Source organism: Lolium perenne, chromosome 3 (assembly GCF_019359855.2).
Source record: "Lolium perenne isolate Kyuss_39 chromosome 3, Kyuss_2.0, whole genome shotgun sequence".
Taxonomy (NCBI): domain Eukaryota; kingdom Viridiplantae; phylum Streptophyta; class Magnoliopsida; order Poales; family Poaceae; genus Lolium; species Lolium perenne.
This window is the reverse complement of record NC_067246.2, coordinates 14,690,470-14,706,920: the sequence shown is the minus strand read 5'-3', so window position 1 is coordinate 14,706,920 and position 16,451 is coordinate 14,690,470. Positions and strand designations below refer to the sequence as shown.

The window sequence follows — 16,451 nt, the reverse complement described above, 5'->3', positions numbered from 1 at the left end:
CTGTAACAGACTGAGATAAAAAAATATTGAATTAATCAACCGTTTGCCAGATACTCCCTCCGTCCTAAAATGTAAGACGTCTCAAGATTAGTCAAAAGTCAATGTTTTTTTAAGTTTAACCAAGTTTATATAGAAAAATATGACCATTTACAATACTAAATCAGTATCAATAGATACACCATAAAATATGTTTTCTTATTATGTCCATTTGATATTGTAGATGCAAATATTTTTCCTAAATATTTGGTCAAAGTTAGTAAGATTTGACTTTTGACTAATCCTTAGGCGGCTTACATTTTAGGATGGAGGGAGTAGCTTAGAAAAGAACTACAGTAATTACTCGAAGAAGTTACCGGGTTGTCTAGAAAAAACTACATGAACTACTCGAAGCAGCAAGGAGTTACGAAGTTGTTTAGGAAACACTTACCAGAATTACTCGATGCGAGAATTACTCAAAGAAGTTACCCAGTTGTTTAGAAGCAACTAACACATTTTACAGAACAACTACTAGGTTTGGCTTACAAGTACCTACCAGAACTACTCGAAGTATTTACTAGGTTGTTTACAAGAATTTTCAGAACAACTACTAATATGTTTAGAACTCTCTAGCATGTTTTGGCAAGAGTTTTTTTGACATACCAAGTAATTTAGAAAAAACAAACCGGTTCTACCAAACTGAGCCATCGCATTTTTATATAGCTGGTAGATTTTTTAGTAGGTAACGTAGCATTAGGAGTACGAATTCTACACACATATCCCATGCATGTTTGGAGACAGAAGCTAGTACCAAAAAACCTCCACGGAGAAAATGGTCTAACATGCTGGTGGGCAAGCACAACTGACTGATCCACCATCAAATATTGGTAAATAAGCATAGGATGGCATGGCATCATGGCATGCACACTCAATCCCTACAATTCATCCTTGAGAGTTGAGCCCAAACTAAGGCAGAACCCAACAAACCGCGAAGGGTAGCCGGACAACCGTTTGTTTGTCCAAGACATGACTTATATAATCCAAATCGGACAATTTTCGTTAGGCCGCTTGAGATACCCTAATGCTCGAGCAAAATGTACTCACATTCTGCACGCGCGGTAAGTTCATAGTTCAACCCGATTTTGGTAGCCCATGAGTGTGCACGTTATGCATGTGAAACTGTTTTAGATGCACAATGGCTAGATGTTTGGCCGGCATTTCTTAGTCACAACCTTGAGGCTGATTGTATCACTGGTTTAATTTAATAAAGCAATGTGTTTCCTAAAAAAAGTTTATGGTGAGCCCAACTTTGGCTCTTTGCGGCACAAGTGAACTGATCATTCTTCTCGTTTGTACATATGCCACTAATTGATTGTTGGTTCTCGTTTGGAGCGCATATGCGCTAGTTGTTGTACATGACAGACTCAGGGAAATACAATTGAAATTTCAGACACTTTCCTTATACAACTCAAGTGACACACGAAGTGCGGTAGCACAATTAGGTTTCATTGAGGATAAAGATACTTTTAGAAGGAAGGCTCAAGATGAGCCTGATTTTTAACAAACAAAGTCAAAACAGTCGGGAAAGTCTTACACAACCCACACCACAACAAAGTTCAAACACTGAGGCCCAGCTGCCAAACATAAAAGTAGGGTACAGACGCTCAAGGATAAAGATAGTTACCCAAGACTCAGTTGATTGTGTGGAAAATCTTGGAATACGCTAGGAAACCTGCGATTATTGCATACGGCCAGAGTGCCCCAAGAAGTGAGAATACAAACGTAAGCACGAACTGCAGCATGAACCTACGAGCTGGGATCCTATTGAGAAGCGTCAGCAGCGAGAACAACAACGCACCCACAAACCAAGCAACGTCAAGCAATGAGGCAGCCGTGCAGAGCCATGTGACGACAGCAGCTGCGTGGGCGACCGGGGCGAGCGTCGCGTACATGCCAAAGGCGAATGCAGCAGCCAGGCTCCGGGCAGAGCTGTTGAGGAAGAAGATGGAGAGGCAGAAAGCACATGTCCGCGTACCGATGTCGACAGTGGTGATCCCGGCGTACATGAGGCTGATGGTGGCCATGGAGGAGCAGAGCAGTGCCAGGTTGTTGGCGACGATGAAGGCCTGGAAAGAGTACGTGGCGGCGAGCACCGGAGTACCAGCGGTGTGGTGGCTCGACTCAGGGTCGTCGTCGGCGCGGTACCCACCGGGTACAGTGAAAGATGCTGCAAACGTGACTGTCACGAGTAGAGCTGATACAATGCCAATGGTTGGTGTGGAGTCCATGATCTTCTTTGCTTCCTTCTCCTCGTCTAGCACTATAGGGTCATGGTTTTCACTGTGAGCACCATATTGAGCACCAGCTGCTACCAGGAGAGAGTGTATGCTACGATTTGGATCCTGCAACATAAGACATTTGAATATAACCATATGTCCATATACATACATACATACATACATACATACATACATATATATATATATATATATATATATATATATATATATATATATATATATATATATATATATATATAGAGCCCAACTATTCTCGAACCCCCCTTAAGAGTGGTTCTAGAATAGTTATTCTCGAACCCCTATCCACCAGAAAAACCTTCCGACCTGAACCAGTTCTCCTTCCTCCCACCTACCCTGTACCGAACTGTCCGAACTTCCCCAGAAGCGCTGCGCATCTGGCCCTACTCCCGCCTCACCTTCTTCCCCCGACTGCGCACCCAGCCCTAATCCCGCCTCACCTTCTTCCCCAGACGACTGTCGGCCAGGAGCTCCTCCATCACGCCGTTGTGCTACGCGGCGGCCGCCGGCCAGGAGCTTCTCCGTGCTGCCCCTGTTCTGTGCGACCGCCGCCAACCCGGCGCTCCGTGACACCGTGCCAGTTAACCACGGCCGTTGGCGAACGCGGACCTCCTCCACGCCTGCCTCACCGGCCACCTGGCCTCCTGCACGGTAGCCGACCCCTCCTTCCATCCCCTTCCCAGCGTCGATTCTCGCGGATGCGGGGCTTTGACTCGATCGAGCGCCCGGCGTGGACTACCTCTGCATCCACTTTGGTACTCCTCCCAATTCCCAGACCACCAACACAACGCTACCAGCGAGTCCACATCCAGTCACGAGGGATCCACACGGGGACGATTTGCAGTCTCGCACGGCCCTTCCCCAACCTCCCGCGCCAGCCACCGTCGGCCGCTGCCCTCCCCTCTCCAATCCCCTGCCTCGCCCACCTCTGCGCGCTGGCCGGCAAGCTCCGCCCCATCGTGGTCCAGGCTCGCTGCAGTCTCGTCTCAGTCAGGCACTCAGGCCGGCGTGGCCGTCGAGCCAGGCCAGGCGGCCGGCTGTGGCACTCCATCGCTTGATCTGAACTTGCCTGTTTCTGAGCTGCCGTGTTGTTTCTTCTGGTGAGCCCCCCTTTTTAATTTGTTTCCATTATGTATTACATCGATAAAAAGAAGACTGCAATGTGGATCGGGACAAGTTCACTTTATTCTGTTCACCTGTCTGGTACTAAAAACATTAGTTCACATTATTCATAGGCGCAAGTTCACTTTGTATTTTCAGGTTGTTCTTTTGGTTCACATTATTGTTGTCTAACACAATAACAGAAATTCAAACAAAAATAATAGAGGATGGTCTTCAGCGAGGACAATCACCTGGATGACAAACAATATGTTCATCGGAGACATTTGAACTATTATTTTGAGCATTTCCTGAAGGTATAAGTAACTATGGACTTGTTTCATTTCTAGGTTGGTGTGCTCCTGTTTATGAAAACTGAAACTTATATCGATAAGGATGACGTGCTTTTTTGCTTTTAATGGTCATTGCACAAGCTGGGAATAATTTATAGCGGCTATTTTTTTTAGCAGAGTCAGGGAGGACCGGCTGCATAGTGTGGCCAGTGCCACTCTGTTTTTGTTGATCTAGAGGCCCCCTTTTTTTCTTTGTTCCTTATACATGAGCTAGCTCATCGAACAATCGATTCAATCGACCTGGATTGGCTCAGTCCAACTGAATGATGTTCGGTGGTGTGCACTGCAGTGCATTGCTGATCTGAACCGCGACAACTTCTGCATCGAGCCTTTCCATTTTAATATGTGAACTACGTTTTTCTTTAGGGAATCTCTGAACTTCAGTTCATTACAGGATGCAGCGTGTTAAACTAGCTGTATATAAAAGTTTATCTCTGCATCAAAAACTGGCCGACTAAAGTTTCTAGAAGTAAAACTCATGTTAATTTCTGCAGAAAAAAACTACGGGTTGTCACATGTGTGGCCTCCGGTGCTGAGTGGAAGCTTACGATTGGGTACTGAACCCCCGAAAGGCCGCCTCCCAGGCTGTGCTGCAGCGACGTGTGCACTGCATCCTGCTGGCCAACATTTGCATCGGTGTCGACACTGCTGCTGCTGTAGAGTTCGTTTCTTCTACTTATGAACTGCATGCCCTACCTGTTGCACTGCTTTATGTTTTCAGAATTGTGATGCTATTTCTGAACCGCTACTTCTGAACTGTCCACCTCCCTTTACTTTGTTCCTCTTGTACAGAATCTCACAAGCTTGCCTCATGGAGCGATCTAGTCAGCTGTATTGGGTTGGCTCAATCCAAGAAATAGTACCGAGAAAAATGCAAGAAGTGCAGTCGTTCAGCGCGACTAGTCCTTGTGTTGTAAGTTCTGGAATACGCTACCTCTCTTCCTGTCTACTTTATGCTTTCTCTAGTGGATTTATATATATGACACTTTACCTTTTGCATTGATTAATTGATCAATTGATTCGATGAAATGAAAAGAAAATAAGTTCATTATGTCCATGCAGAAAATTCACTTTTTATTTCAAGCTACGTGGTGGTTTCAGTAAAAACACACTAAAAAGTGCGATTAGACAAAAAAATTAAGAATTTAGTGCGGTTGCAAAGTTCATTTATTTGTTTGAGAAGTTCGGTTCGTCTGCAGTGAGAGGAGTAAACTATTTTTATTAGTCGAGCGACACCTTTTGTTAAAAGGTTATTGCGAGTATCCAAACTCAGAGATGTATCGTCTGTGACCGAGTGGCCATGGCGCAGTTCACCATAGGCCATGGTAGCAGTTCACAATCTGTGAATTTGTTCCCTACAAGTGTTTGCTTTTATGTCTCCAAAAAAGAATTATCCTTGAAAAAATAATTTCCACCAGAATTTGCTCCTAATTTACAAAAAAATGGCTTCGCAATAACACATGAAGTTCACTCTTTGATTAAAACTGGTTCAATACCTGAAAAACAAAAGTTCTTGCGCGGAAAAATAACCTTTAGAAAATTGCATGTCCAGAGGTCCACTTGGTTGCGACCTGGAAGCTCACAATTCATGCTCCACTTTGCTGCTTGTTCTGCACCTAAGAGATGCTCTTCATGGTGATCGTTTTCACTTTAGGCATGACTAGAAGCTCAATCTTTTCTTATCTGAAGTTCACTTTCTCTCTACCGCGAAGTTTGGTACATGTACATGGGAATTATAGCTAATTAAAAAGCAATGTGGTTCTGCGGTTCACCTTTTTATTTGCTAAAAGTTCAGTTCCTCCATTAGGGGAAGCTCACTTGTTTTATCATGTCTTGAAACTCAAAAATAACTCGTTAATCAACTTTTATAACAATGCTGCTCTGCGATTGTATATCTAGCATTTATGCTATTCCATTGTTTTTATATATCACTACAATGAGCTCTAGAAAATGAACTATATCTTACGTATGGCGGGACCTTTGAGGCTCCGATGGCAAGCATGTTTGGCACTTACTAAAAAAATGTATGAAAATGAAGACACTTGCATTTGGTATGCACTTCTAAACAATTACCTATGATATTTCCTTTTATATGATCTATGCTGATCTTTGCAGTCCGTTCTAGTTTATTTCCTTATATTACTCCACATGTTTGCTTGTGCAAACAGTTTAGAGAACACCTATCTTTGCATCGGCGATTATGGAACAAATAGAAGCTCACCTCATCCACTTATGAAGTTTAATTAAAAATAGATTTGTGAGTGCTTGTTTGTCAGAAAAATTTGGACGTTAGCATACAAATCAATTCCAGAAAGTTCATTCTTCTTATAATTTCCTTATTTGCATTTATTCGTGAGGAAGAAAAGTTCACATTTTTCTACCACGAAGTTCACTACATCATCCTTAGGGATCGCTCATGTTAGTTCACTTCTGTTTTCCGAGGAGGGCTATATCAATAAAAGTTCACTTCGTGCAGATAGTAAGTTCAGTTTTCTTGGCCCAAAATAAATTCACTTGTTCCTGCAGTAGTTAGCTTAATTTGTTGGCAGGAAGCACTATGTTTCTAGAATAACTTCCACAAGTATTTCTCTGTCTGTGTCGACATTCCTCTAATTTGCAATAATTTATTCTTGCAATTGCTAAAGAAGTTCATTCTTTGCTCTAGACCGGTTCAGTACATGAAAATGGACCTGCTCATATTCCTGAGTGCAGCATCGAGCGGTTCTCTTGGTTATTTATAGCAGTTGGATTAGGACCAAAAGGGAGTTCAATTCATTTTTTAGGCAGTAATTCATTCAGTTTTCTATATGTACATATGAGAAGTCCATTTTTTGTGGTAAAAACAGTTTGGAAAATAAATGAATACAGTTGGCAATCATCTTGCTATTATGGTCTAGATTACAGGCTCTCATTGTTATGTAATATTGGCAAAATAAAACTACAGCCTATCATCAAGCAAAACTGAAACATGCCGTTCTCTGATTTTTATGGAAAAAACAAACAGAACCTTATCAAAAATATATGAGTTCACTTCTTCTCATCCGCACTTCCCTAATCTGTGAAGCTCACTTCTCTTAATTCACGAAGTTCACAGCTATTGCTATTTCCAATTTATATATTCCTGCTAGATAGATTATTTTTGTGAAGTTCAATTAGTTCAACAGGGAAAAGCTTTCAGAGAAAAAAGGTAGAACAATTTGACATTTTTCTCAAAAGTAGCTGAAACCTACAAAGCTTCACAAGCCTGCACTTAGTTTGTGATTTTTATGCTAATAAGATCTGTGGAATTTCTTTTTTGAAGTTCACATTACTTGATTGGCGTAGTGCACCTTTTTCCATATGTGAAGTTCGCTTTTTTATATGACTTAACGATCATCACAGTACCCACAAGCAGCATTGCAACGAGCTGTGAGTTCTTGCGGCTGGCTCCTACGATTGTCACTGCAAGTCATGCTCTTCATTGCGTGAAGCAGCCGAGCACAAGTGCACAAAAAGAATAAAGGTGCGGAGATGAAGAGCTCACTTTTCCTAATCCGTGGAGTTCATTTCTCCTAATTCGTGAGGTTCACATCTCCTGCTACTTTACTTTATTTATTCTTGCTAGATGGACTATTATTTTATTAATTTTTGATAGTGTAAAGTTTCATGTGCATAAATGTAGCTACACTGGGGGTTCACTCGCGTATCCTTGACGATCCAGCGGGCTTCAAATCGCTCTCTACAGCTCCATCTTTAGGTTTGTCAACTGTTGATTTCTACTTACGAAACTTTGTTCTGTCTCTTTTTTCTGTGTGTGTTCACTGTTTCTTATGGAAAAAAATGAAACCAGGCAAGTTCATTTGTACGGTGCACATAATAGCTTCGTGTTAGCCTGCAAACATTGCCGTCTCAGGTTCGTTTACTCATGTGTGTGAGTTCATTTTCTGGGCAAGTTTATTTTATTGCTGAAGTTCACTTTCTCTCTCTATTGAAGTAAGGATTTATATTGCCGTGAAGTTCAGTTTATCCGTGTATAAGTTGAAGGTTTATTGACCACCGGTACTTGTATTAACTCTGATTGAAAATACTTAAAAATAGCAGTTTGCATGATTATTTAAAGCAGTTCACTAACGGTGAGGTTCACTTCAAATCCAAAGCTTTAATGTGTAATCAACTACTTCCATGTAATTTTTTTTCTGTGCAATTATTGAGAAGAAGAGAGATGCGAGATTAATGGAATATTAATTGAAACAGGGGAACACATTAAGAAAACACATGCTTATTCTTGCTTGTTTTTATTGCGAATTTGATGCCTATTCTAGCTTGTTTTCCCGTCAGTGTTTGCTTGAAATTTTGGTAGGTATTTTGCTGCACATGAATACTAAACAAATCTTACTAATCACTCTTTGTTTTTAAATTCACAGGCTGTGAGGAAGTTGTAAATAATTGCTTGCTCTAGACCAATCAGGAAAACTCAACAACACACGTGCTGGAGATTGTTGGTGGATTATTTCTCAACGACGCCTTAGTGGCAGTTGGATAGCACAGGGTTAAAAAAATCCAGGAGGATTCTACTTGAGTCCAGTATTGTGGCTCGGCTATACGGAGCAACAATTCACTTCTCAGGCAACAACACTTCGCTTCCCAGGCAACAACAGCTTGCTTCCCACAGAGTAGCAGTTGCCCCGGTACACACACCGAAGCTCCTAGCTCTTTGCATCATCGAAGCCATCCAGCTCGATAAACCCGTGCTTAGCTAGCTTGTTTGATAGTCACTTGTCGCCCTCGAGAGGAGTTCAGTGTCCACCACCGAGGGAATTCACATCGCTATTGCCGCAAGCATGTGCAGCTCCATCCCCCTGTAGTGTGAAAATTGTGCACATGAGATTGAACTACACCAACTTCTGAACTGCAAAAGGTGGCTGCTTGTGTATTTCGACATGATGATTTGTGAACTGCCCGCTATATGACTTCCAAAGTGCAGCAGGCCATGTGTATGTGCGAGTTTAATTCTTTAATTTAATACACATACTATGTGTTAATGTTTTGTTTTGACAAAGTTTGGTCGAGTGCAGCACACTTTGCAAGTTCATTTATTGACTTCGAGAAGCTCGTTTCTTGCATTCGAGAAGTGCATGTGTATCTTGATAAAAAATTGTAACCCTTCGTTATCAGCATTTACGAGCAATACTCCTCTATTTGTCAGGAAGCTCTATTGTCTCTTCTTATATATGGGGAGTTCAATACACACATGTAAATGTGCAAATCACTGTTTTATCACGTTAGTTCACTACGTTTTAAGAGCGAGGTTCACAAACAATGTTTTGGGGATGTCAGTCTGCCCCATGTTATTTTGGTATGACACTTCTCTATAAAAAATGGAACTTCAATTTCAATGCTACGAAAATTCATCCCAATCATACTATACACACTAGTGAAGTTCACCTAAAACCACTAGTGAAGTTTATGGAAGTTCACTTTGAACATGTAGGAAGTTCATTTTGAACATGCTTGTAATTTTTATAACGCGACCGGAAGTTCACAAACGAGATATCGGGAAGTTCACTTCCATAATCGAGACTCTATTTTTCTGGGCGGAAATCATACACATAGAAATCCTTCGTACGACCTCTCATTGCGCAAATCGATCGGAGCTACGTACAATTAGCACTAATATAACTATACTAATACTCCAACACACCGCAATGCCACATCTAATCAATCTGGATGAGCCTATTTCAAAATATTCTTGTGTCGGCGTTATCTTCACTTCTACGTATTTCTGAAATTAAACTAAAACCATTTAGAATTTGGAAAAACATTCAACATGAAAAATATTCGCCTAATCAATATCTTTTCAACGCAATATCATTTGTAACATTCCAATAAGTGGTTCGGAGAAAAACCCCAAAAGCAGTTCGAAAAACCGAGAAATTCGAAAAACGGAATCACGTATTTTCAAATCTGCTCTTAAACTATAAAGAATTTAGAAAAGTGTTCTTCATGAAAAAGGTGCGCCTAGTCAGCACCTTTCCAACGGCATATCATACGCATCATTCCGATAAACGGTTTGAAAACTGGAACCCAAAAACTGTACATAAATAGAGAAATCCGCGAAAACGTTGTTTTGTATATTTCAAATTAGTTTTAATAAATATAGAATTTGGGGAAACAATGAACACGAAAAAGTTGCGAAATTTCCGTGCGAATCCAACGGTATATTATAAGCATCAATCCGATAAGCGGTTTGAAAATCATCATGAAAATACTGTCCGCACGAACATGCAATTCTGGTATTCCGTCGAGAAGTTCACTAGGAAACACCCCGGAAGTTCAGAAAGGGTTCGAGAATAGTTATTCTCGAACCGGTTCGAGAATAGCAGACCTATATATATATATATATATATATATATATATATATATATATATATATATATATATATATATATATATATATATATATATATATCACTGTTCTAGAGAACAAGGACAAATTACATACCAGTCCAAAAGTAACACCCGTGGGAAAGTTGCTCCGTGCAAGATCAAGCGCGGTTTTCCCCTCACAATTTGATAAATTCAACATAACATTCTTGTCCCACAATATACAATAAAACGTGTGCAACGACCCGGCCAGTACAGCAAGGTGTAGCACGGTGTTTCCATCATTATCCTGCATATTTATGATTGATGCTAACCTTTGGTTTTCTCGTAAAAGATGGAAAACCAAAAAGACTAGCACCTTGGAGCCTTGTTGGGCTGCTATATGGAAGAATGTCCTGCCTCTTGCGTCTCGTAGCTGAGCACAATCGGGGCACTTCTTGAGCAAATCAAGGACCATACGAAAATGCCTTGCAGTAACTGCCGTGTGTATGGGGAATGATCCATCGTTGTCAGATTGGTATACTAGAGACTTGTCAGCGTCTAGCAGTAACAAGACCGTAACCCGCGCCCCACGTAATGCCGCAAAATGAAGGGGCGTACGTCCCTTGGTTTTCTCTCCTTGTTTGCTGAGCTTTTTGTTCCATTCCAGTAGATTAGTTGTCATCCCTACATGTACGATAAGGATAGATAAGGATAGACACGTGTGGGATGTGGATTTGACTATTCCCTATAAGAGCAAGTTTAGTAGTATAGTCAGGTGTTGGCTATAACCAAGATGACATGTCATCTATAGCCAACATATAGCTAGCATGTACAATAGTTGGCTCTAAAAATGCATTATTTTATCAATATATGGCCCACCTTTTAGCCTCACAATGTGCCTAGAAACACGTGCTAGATCTAGCCTTTGCATAAGAGTTCACTTACCTTTTCTCGCTTCTTCTCTCCTCTCTAACTAAGCACAAGTGTTATATTTAAATTCTTATAGCGTGCTGACTAGGTCTTATTGTCCTTGCTCTAACTCATGGCCTTTTACATCATCATCCATAGTGTTAACTTAAATAGCTGGTGAAGATGTAAATAAATAAGATTTTCATGATGTATAATCGGATAGTTACTTCGCCAACATCTCGATTAGCTGAGCTATAGGAAGCCCAAATAATAGACGACAATTCTTGTTAGCATCTTCTTTCCAGTTTTGAAGAAAAGATACCAAATGCATCAAAACCGAAATACCCTAATGAAAACCTGTTAGATTAAAACATGATGTATCACTTAGAAATGATAATAAATAAGATGTCTCTCATATATACAATAGGAATCCAAACGTTAAACTTTTTATCATCAGCTATGTGCAAACCAGTGATGATTCCCTTCTTTTCCTTTGCTTGGACTCCATATTAGGTGGCATAATATTGCTTTTTTTTTTCTCAGACTCCATATTTTTCGTGCCTCTTTTCTTCAATAAAGGGAATATATTAATTATTACCAAAACAATGTCAATTACATCCAGCCTATGCACCAACATAATGTCTAAAACAAGTCTAGACGTTAAGGATGCTCACAACCAAAAAAAAAAAAACAAAAGAAGAAGAAAAACATAAAAGAATAAAAGGACCCATCAAACTTTAAAAATTTCCCGAGAAATAGATAAGATTTTCGTGATGTATAATGGAATTGTTATTTCACCGATATCTCAATTATCTCAGTTATAGGGAACCCAACTAATAGATTCCAAATCTTGTTAGTAACTTCTTTCAAGTTGTGAATGAAAGTTTCAAAATGCATCCGAACCCCATTAGCCTAATGGAAACCTGTTAACTTAAAACTTGAGGTGTCACTTAGAGATGGTAATAAATGAGATGTCTCTTATATACTAGTACATATCTAGTAAAAAATACTAGGAAGGGAAAATTCCAAATTTGGGCATCAACTACGTGATGGTTCCCTTCTTTTCTTATTTCTGGACTCCATAATGGCCGGCTGGGTGCATGTGTTGGCCTGTTGGCTATGGCTTGCACTATGTTTGACGAGCCTATCGAGCGCGGCCCGCAAACAGTTTGTTAGTTCTTTAGTTAAGCTAATTATTCTTAACTAATAAACACTTGATCTTGGATCAACTTTTTAAGCTTGCGAGTTCACGCTAAATGAGCTGAGCTCTTAAGAAATTGAGAAGCTCACGAGCTTCAGGTTCTATTTCGAACCCTAGTGACAATCTCTCTTTTTGTTAAAGATAAAAAAAAGTCTTTTAAAGTTAGCTAGAGAACAATTGATTAGCAGAAGTCATTAGGTTCGTAAAGAAAAGGAACGCGACTAATTCTTGGTCAACCCAAAATTTGCTCACCCAATATTAGGTGCAAGTACAACTTACTCCCTCCGTCCTTATATATAGGCCACACCACATTTTGAGGTACAACTTTGATTACTAATTTAACCATATGTCATAAAAAATATATCATTTGATTTATATTTGAAAGATGTTTTTAAGGATATAGTTTTGGTATTATATAATTTATTTTTTATTGGTCAATTGTTAGTCAAAGTTTTGGTACGGAATACTTAGTGACCTTATATATAAAAACAAAGGAAGTATATATGTACAATTGGGAAATTTGGGATGAAATCATAACCCCATGTGCAACTCTAAGGTGTATGATTGACGATGCAAATCCAACTGCCCGAGCTCTCACTTAATTGTCATTCGACCGAGAACTAGCAAAACTGTACAGAAAATAGGGGCATCTTGTTTGAGAGCTTCGAAAACAGCAAAAAAAAAAAAAAAAAAGAGGCATCTCTAAAAATGCTAACATCATAATAAGAAGTGAGAACTGGAGAGGTTTGCATTATTGGGTAAGGATATATGAACTCACAGGTGCTCCGGAGAACAGCGGCATGCAAAGCGTTTTGTCCATTTGGTCCAGAATAAGAGAGCCCCTCGTCATTGTAATGCAGATTTTGGGCAATATCATCATGCCCCAACAAGACGGCAAGGTACAGCGGGGAGGTGCCGTCTGTAGGTGGAACCCGGGACAGTTCGGCATCCGCCGCCATTAACATGTTGACCATGGCCACGACCGTCTCCTTGTCGGCCAAGCGGAGGGCCTCGTGAAGGGCCGTCTCCCCTTGCTTGTTCTGCTTTCCGAGCACCGCCTTCACCCTGTGGTCACCACCCTCAGTTCTCGCCAGACTGATGAGCTCCGAGACCATTTCCACCATCCCAGCCCTCGCCGCGCAATGGAAGGGCGTGTCGCCGTTGGCGTTGCATGCGTCCAGGAGGTGGTTGGCCTTGCCGTAGACGACCCTCGCGCTCTCCAAGAAGTCGGGGCTGTCTCCAGTCGACGCAATAACATGGAGGATTTTGTTCATCTCCACGTCCACGGCGACGTCCACGCCGACTGCGTCCGCAGGACGCGCTGACTCGTCCATGGCGGTGTCGGCGTCCCCAATGTTGACGACGACTCCAGAGCCCACAGGCCCTGGCTCAGCGGCGCGCCCGTTTCCCAGGAGATGAGTTAATCGTGCCGCATTGCCCTCCCGAGCGGCCATCAGCAGCTCGGGGTGCTGCTGCACCAGCAGTTGTGCCTCATTGCGCCCCGAGTCCATTGGTAACTGGCATGCACCAGACATTTGCCTATTTCTACAATTATATTCTTGATAACTATGGACTAGCTATACCACACGCACTAGTTCCCATGTATGTACGTGTTTATATAGTTCAGATAGATCATGTGCTAAGAGATAGACAAGTGGAACAATGCACTTTGGTTAGGAATCTGGGACAGATAGGTAAGAGGGACCTGCTTGCTAATTGCTTTAAGATTAAAGCACCACTGCCAGGTTTCTTGTGTAGAGGAAGGCAATGATCAATGATTTGGAAAACCTACAGATCTACGACAACTACAGATCAGATCTTACTATTTATGTTGTGACGATGAAGCCACAAGATATTTTCTTTAAGAAATTATATATTCTGTGAAGAGGAAGCAAGGTGTGGCAAGGTGTCGGTAGTACAACTGTACAACTAAAGAGCAAATTTCATAACTTTTACTGTATTAAAAGACCTTCGGCTGCTTTACTTTATTCCAGTCCAGCAATCTTTCTCCTTTTCGCAACGAATAAAGGCCCGGTGTCTTCATTATCAGAACCGAATGATCCAAGGGCAGAACCTGGGACGTTCCTTGTTTAACCTCCCATATGCATCATCCTTGCATCCATTTGATATACATATTTAAGGGTTTTTTGAATGGGGAAACTGTTAACCACAGTCGTCTATGTCACCAATTCTATCTGGTTTTGGTTCGAACTCGAAATTACAGCTACGATTATAGCTACGCCTTAGTGCATTCAGAATCTATATATGGCCGGTACCAACAAGCTAGCCAACCTCTTCTCCACACCATGTAATCATACATATAGCCAAGATGTACGGTGGCAGATCTTAGTCGCGCAAACGGGGCAGGAAACGTCGAGCCTTGCAGCTTCTCCTTCTTGGGCTTTGTCCTATACCTGGGCCTGGCGTTGGGTCGCTAACAATCCCTCATCCCGAGACAAACCTTGTCCCCAAACTAGAGCTGCAGGGAAATGTTGACGTCGAGCTTTAGCGTCTTCCCAGGTGGCGCGTGTCTTGGACATACCTGTCCAATGAGCCAATACTTGAGACACCATGGTAGATATATCCCTTAAGACGCGTGCGACGTTACATCATTTTGAATTGTACCTGCACACGAGGATCAACAATACCTGGTGTCGTGGGGGTACCACGGGATTGACCATAGGTTATGGACTTGGGTTTTAGGGAACATGATGTGCTGGTGGATTCGTCGGCGTGCAAGCAACACAACAGACGGGTCACAATTTACCCAGCTTCAGGCCCCTAGAGGGAAAATCCTCTGTGTTGTTTGTATGATCTTGTCTTGATTGGTGATGATTAGGGTTACAAGGTTGCCGTGATGGCTATGGTATGCTCTAGATCGTGTATTGTGGAATCGTCCTCCACGTCGATCCCTCCTAATCCTTATATATGAGGCTAAGTCTCGGGACTCCGGATCGGTTACATGTTCGACAATCCATGTATGTGCTTGTGTTGTACGCTAAGTTCTTGGGCTTCGACTGCTTGTTGTATCTTGAGAAGGGTATGACAATAGTGGGTCCCCGATAAGGGATGCCCACGTCATCTGGACTTGCGCATCCATGGCCTTCTTAAGTTGTGAAACATGGATCACAATATGATTGTGACACATTTCTAACAGTTCAAACTGATAGGCCACCTTTCCAACACGAGCAAGCACACGATCTGGACCGTAATACTTAAAATCCAGCTTATGACTGAAACGAATAAAAGTGGAATTATTAATATAGGGTTGGAGTTTCGGAAATACCAGATCATCCATTTCAAATTCACGAAAGATTATTTTCTTTTCAGAGGAAGTTTTCATCTTATGTTGCACAAAAAGAAGTTGTTGCCATATGTTGACACTCATTTTGGGCCGATAGCTAATCAAGGATAGAATCCCGCCGTGACAAATGAAAATAGATGAGGTGCAATTGGAAAGATTCACTCGGTGAGTTTTTATTGCTCATTGAGGAGACATAATGTCCACCATGTCAAGTTTTTCCATGATCCGGCTTGATAGCCGATTATGCTAAAACAGTCAGAGGTAACCTCGAGGATCAAGATATGAAGGCTTCCACTAGAGCTCATTTAAGATGACCTCAAATGAAGAAATGATATGAACTAAAGTTGTGCGTCTCGTTGAAACAAGCAACTTTGATTTTTGGTTCATCGCGATCCGAGTTAGTATGCAAATTTTGGAGCCAAAATACTACCGAAACCCGAATAATCACTAATGGTGCGCCCGACCATAGAGGCCTCTAGGGTAAGACGCGAGCCAAATTGGAGAAGAGACGAAAACGTCAGAATTGATATATTTTCTTGCGACCTTGATGTGACGCTCAAGATGAATTCAGATGGAAAAGTAGTCAACATGAAAGTTCTTCGTTTTTTCGAGGCGAACAACTTTGTTGTTTACATTATTTTGATTTGAGGTCATTTACTACCTCAAAGTTTCCACGCAAGGTACTGCCAGTTTTAAACCGAACAGTTTTGGAAAGTTCGGTCCAAGCCATCCGAATTGGACTCAAACTAGGGTTTTGGACGTGAATCCAACCCTCCATCTTCCACGGGAAGTCCAGCCACCCTTTATATACATGAGGGGTGACGGCCGATTGAACCAACACCAATCGAACAAATCAATCTTTTTTCGTGTTCATCTACTTTTATCCCTCTCCTCTTGTATCTTTCTTCTCGTTCTTCGTTGTTCTTCTGGATTGGAGGCTGCGAATC

The 16,451-nt window shown here is 41.5% G+C and overlaps 1 protein-coding gene and 2 long non-coding RNA genes across 3 annotated transcripts; 2 read left to right on the top strand and 1 right to left on the bottom strand.

Moving 5' to 3' along the window:
* Positions 1 to 1,534: 1,534 nt before the first annotated feature.
* Positions 1,535 to 13,771, bottom strand: LOC127321126 (protein ACCELERATED CELL DEATH 6-like). The gene is made up of 3 exons (XM_051350152.2): positions 12,979 to 13,771; positions 10,227 to 10,774; positions 1,535 to 2,378 (listed from the first exon to the last, which is right to left on the bottom strand). Exons 1-3 carry the CDS (start codon positions 13,733 to 13,735, stop codon positions 1,668 to 1,670), a joined length of 2,016 nt encoding a protein of 671 aa, XP_051206112.1. The 5' UTR covers positions 13,736 to 13,771; the 3' UTR covers positions 1,535 to 1,667.
* Positions 2,530 to 4,659, top strand: LOC127321127 (uncharacterized). Its single transcript, XR_007863885.2, has 4 exons — positions 2,530 to 3,394; positions 3,555 to 3,709; positions 4,240 to 4,406; positions 4,538 to 4,659. It is a non-coding gene; the product is annotated as an uncharacterized lncRNA (long non-coding RNA).
* Positions 5,737 to 8,405, top strand: LOC127321128 (uncharacterized). The gene is made up of 5 exons (XR_011753962.1): positions 5,737 to 5,796; positions 7,127 to 7,308; positions 7,407 to 7,481; positions 7,575 to 7,637; positions 8,149 to 8,405. It is a non-coding gene; the product is annotated as an uncharacterized lncRNA (long non-coding RNA).
* Positions 13,772 to 16,451: the final 2,680 nt, after the last annotated feature.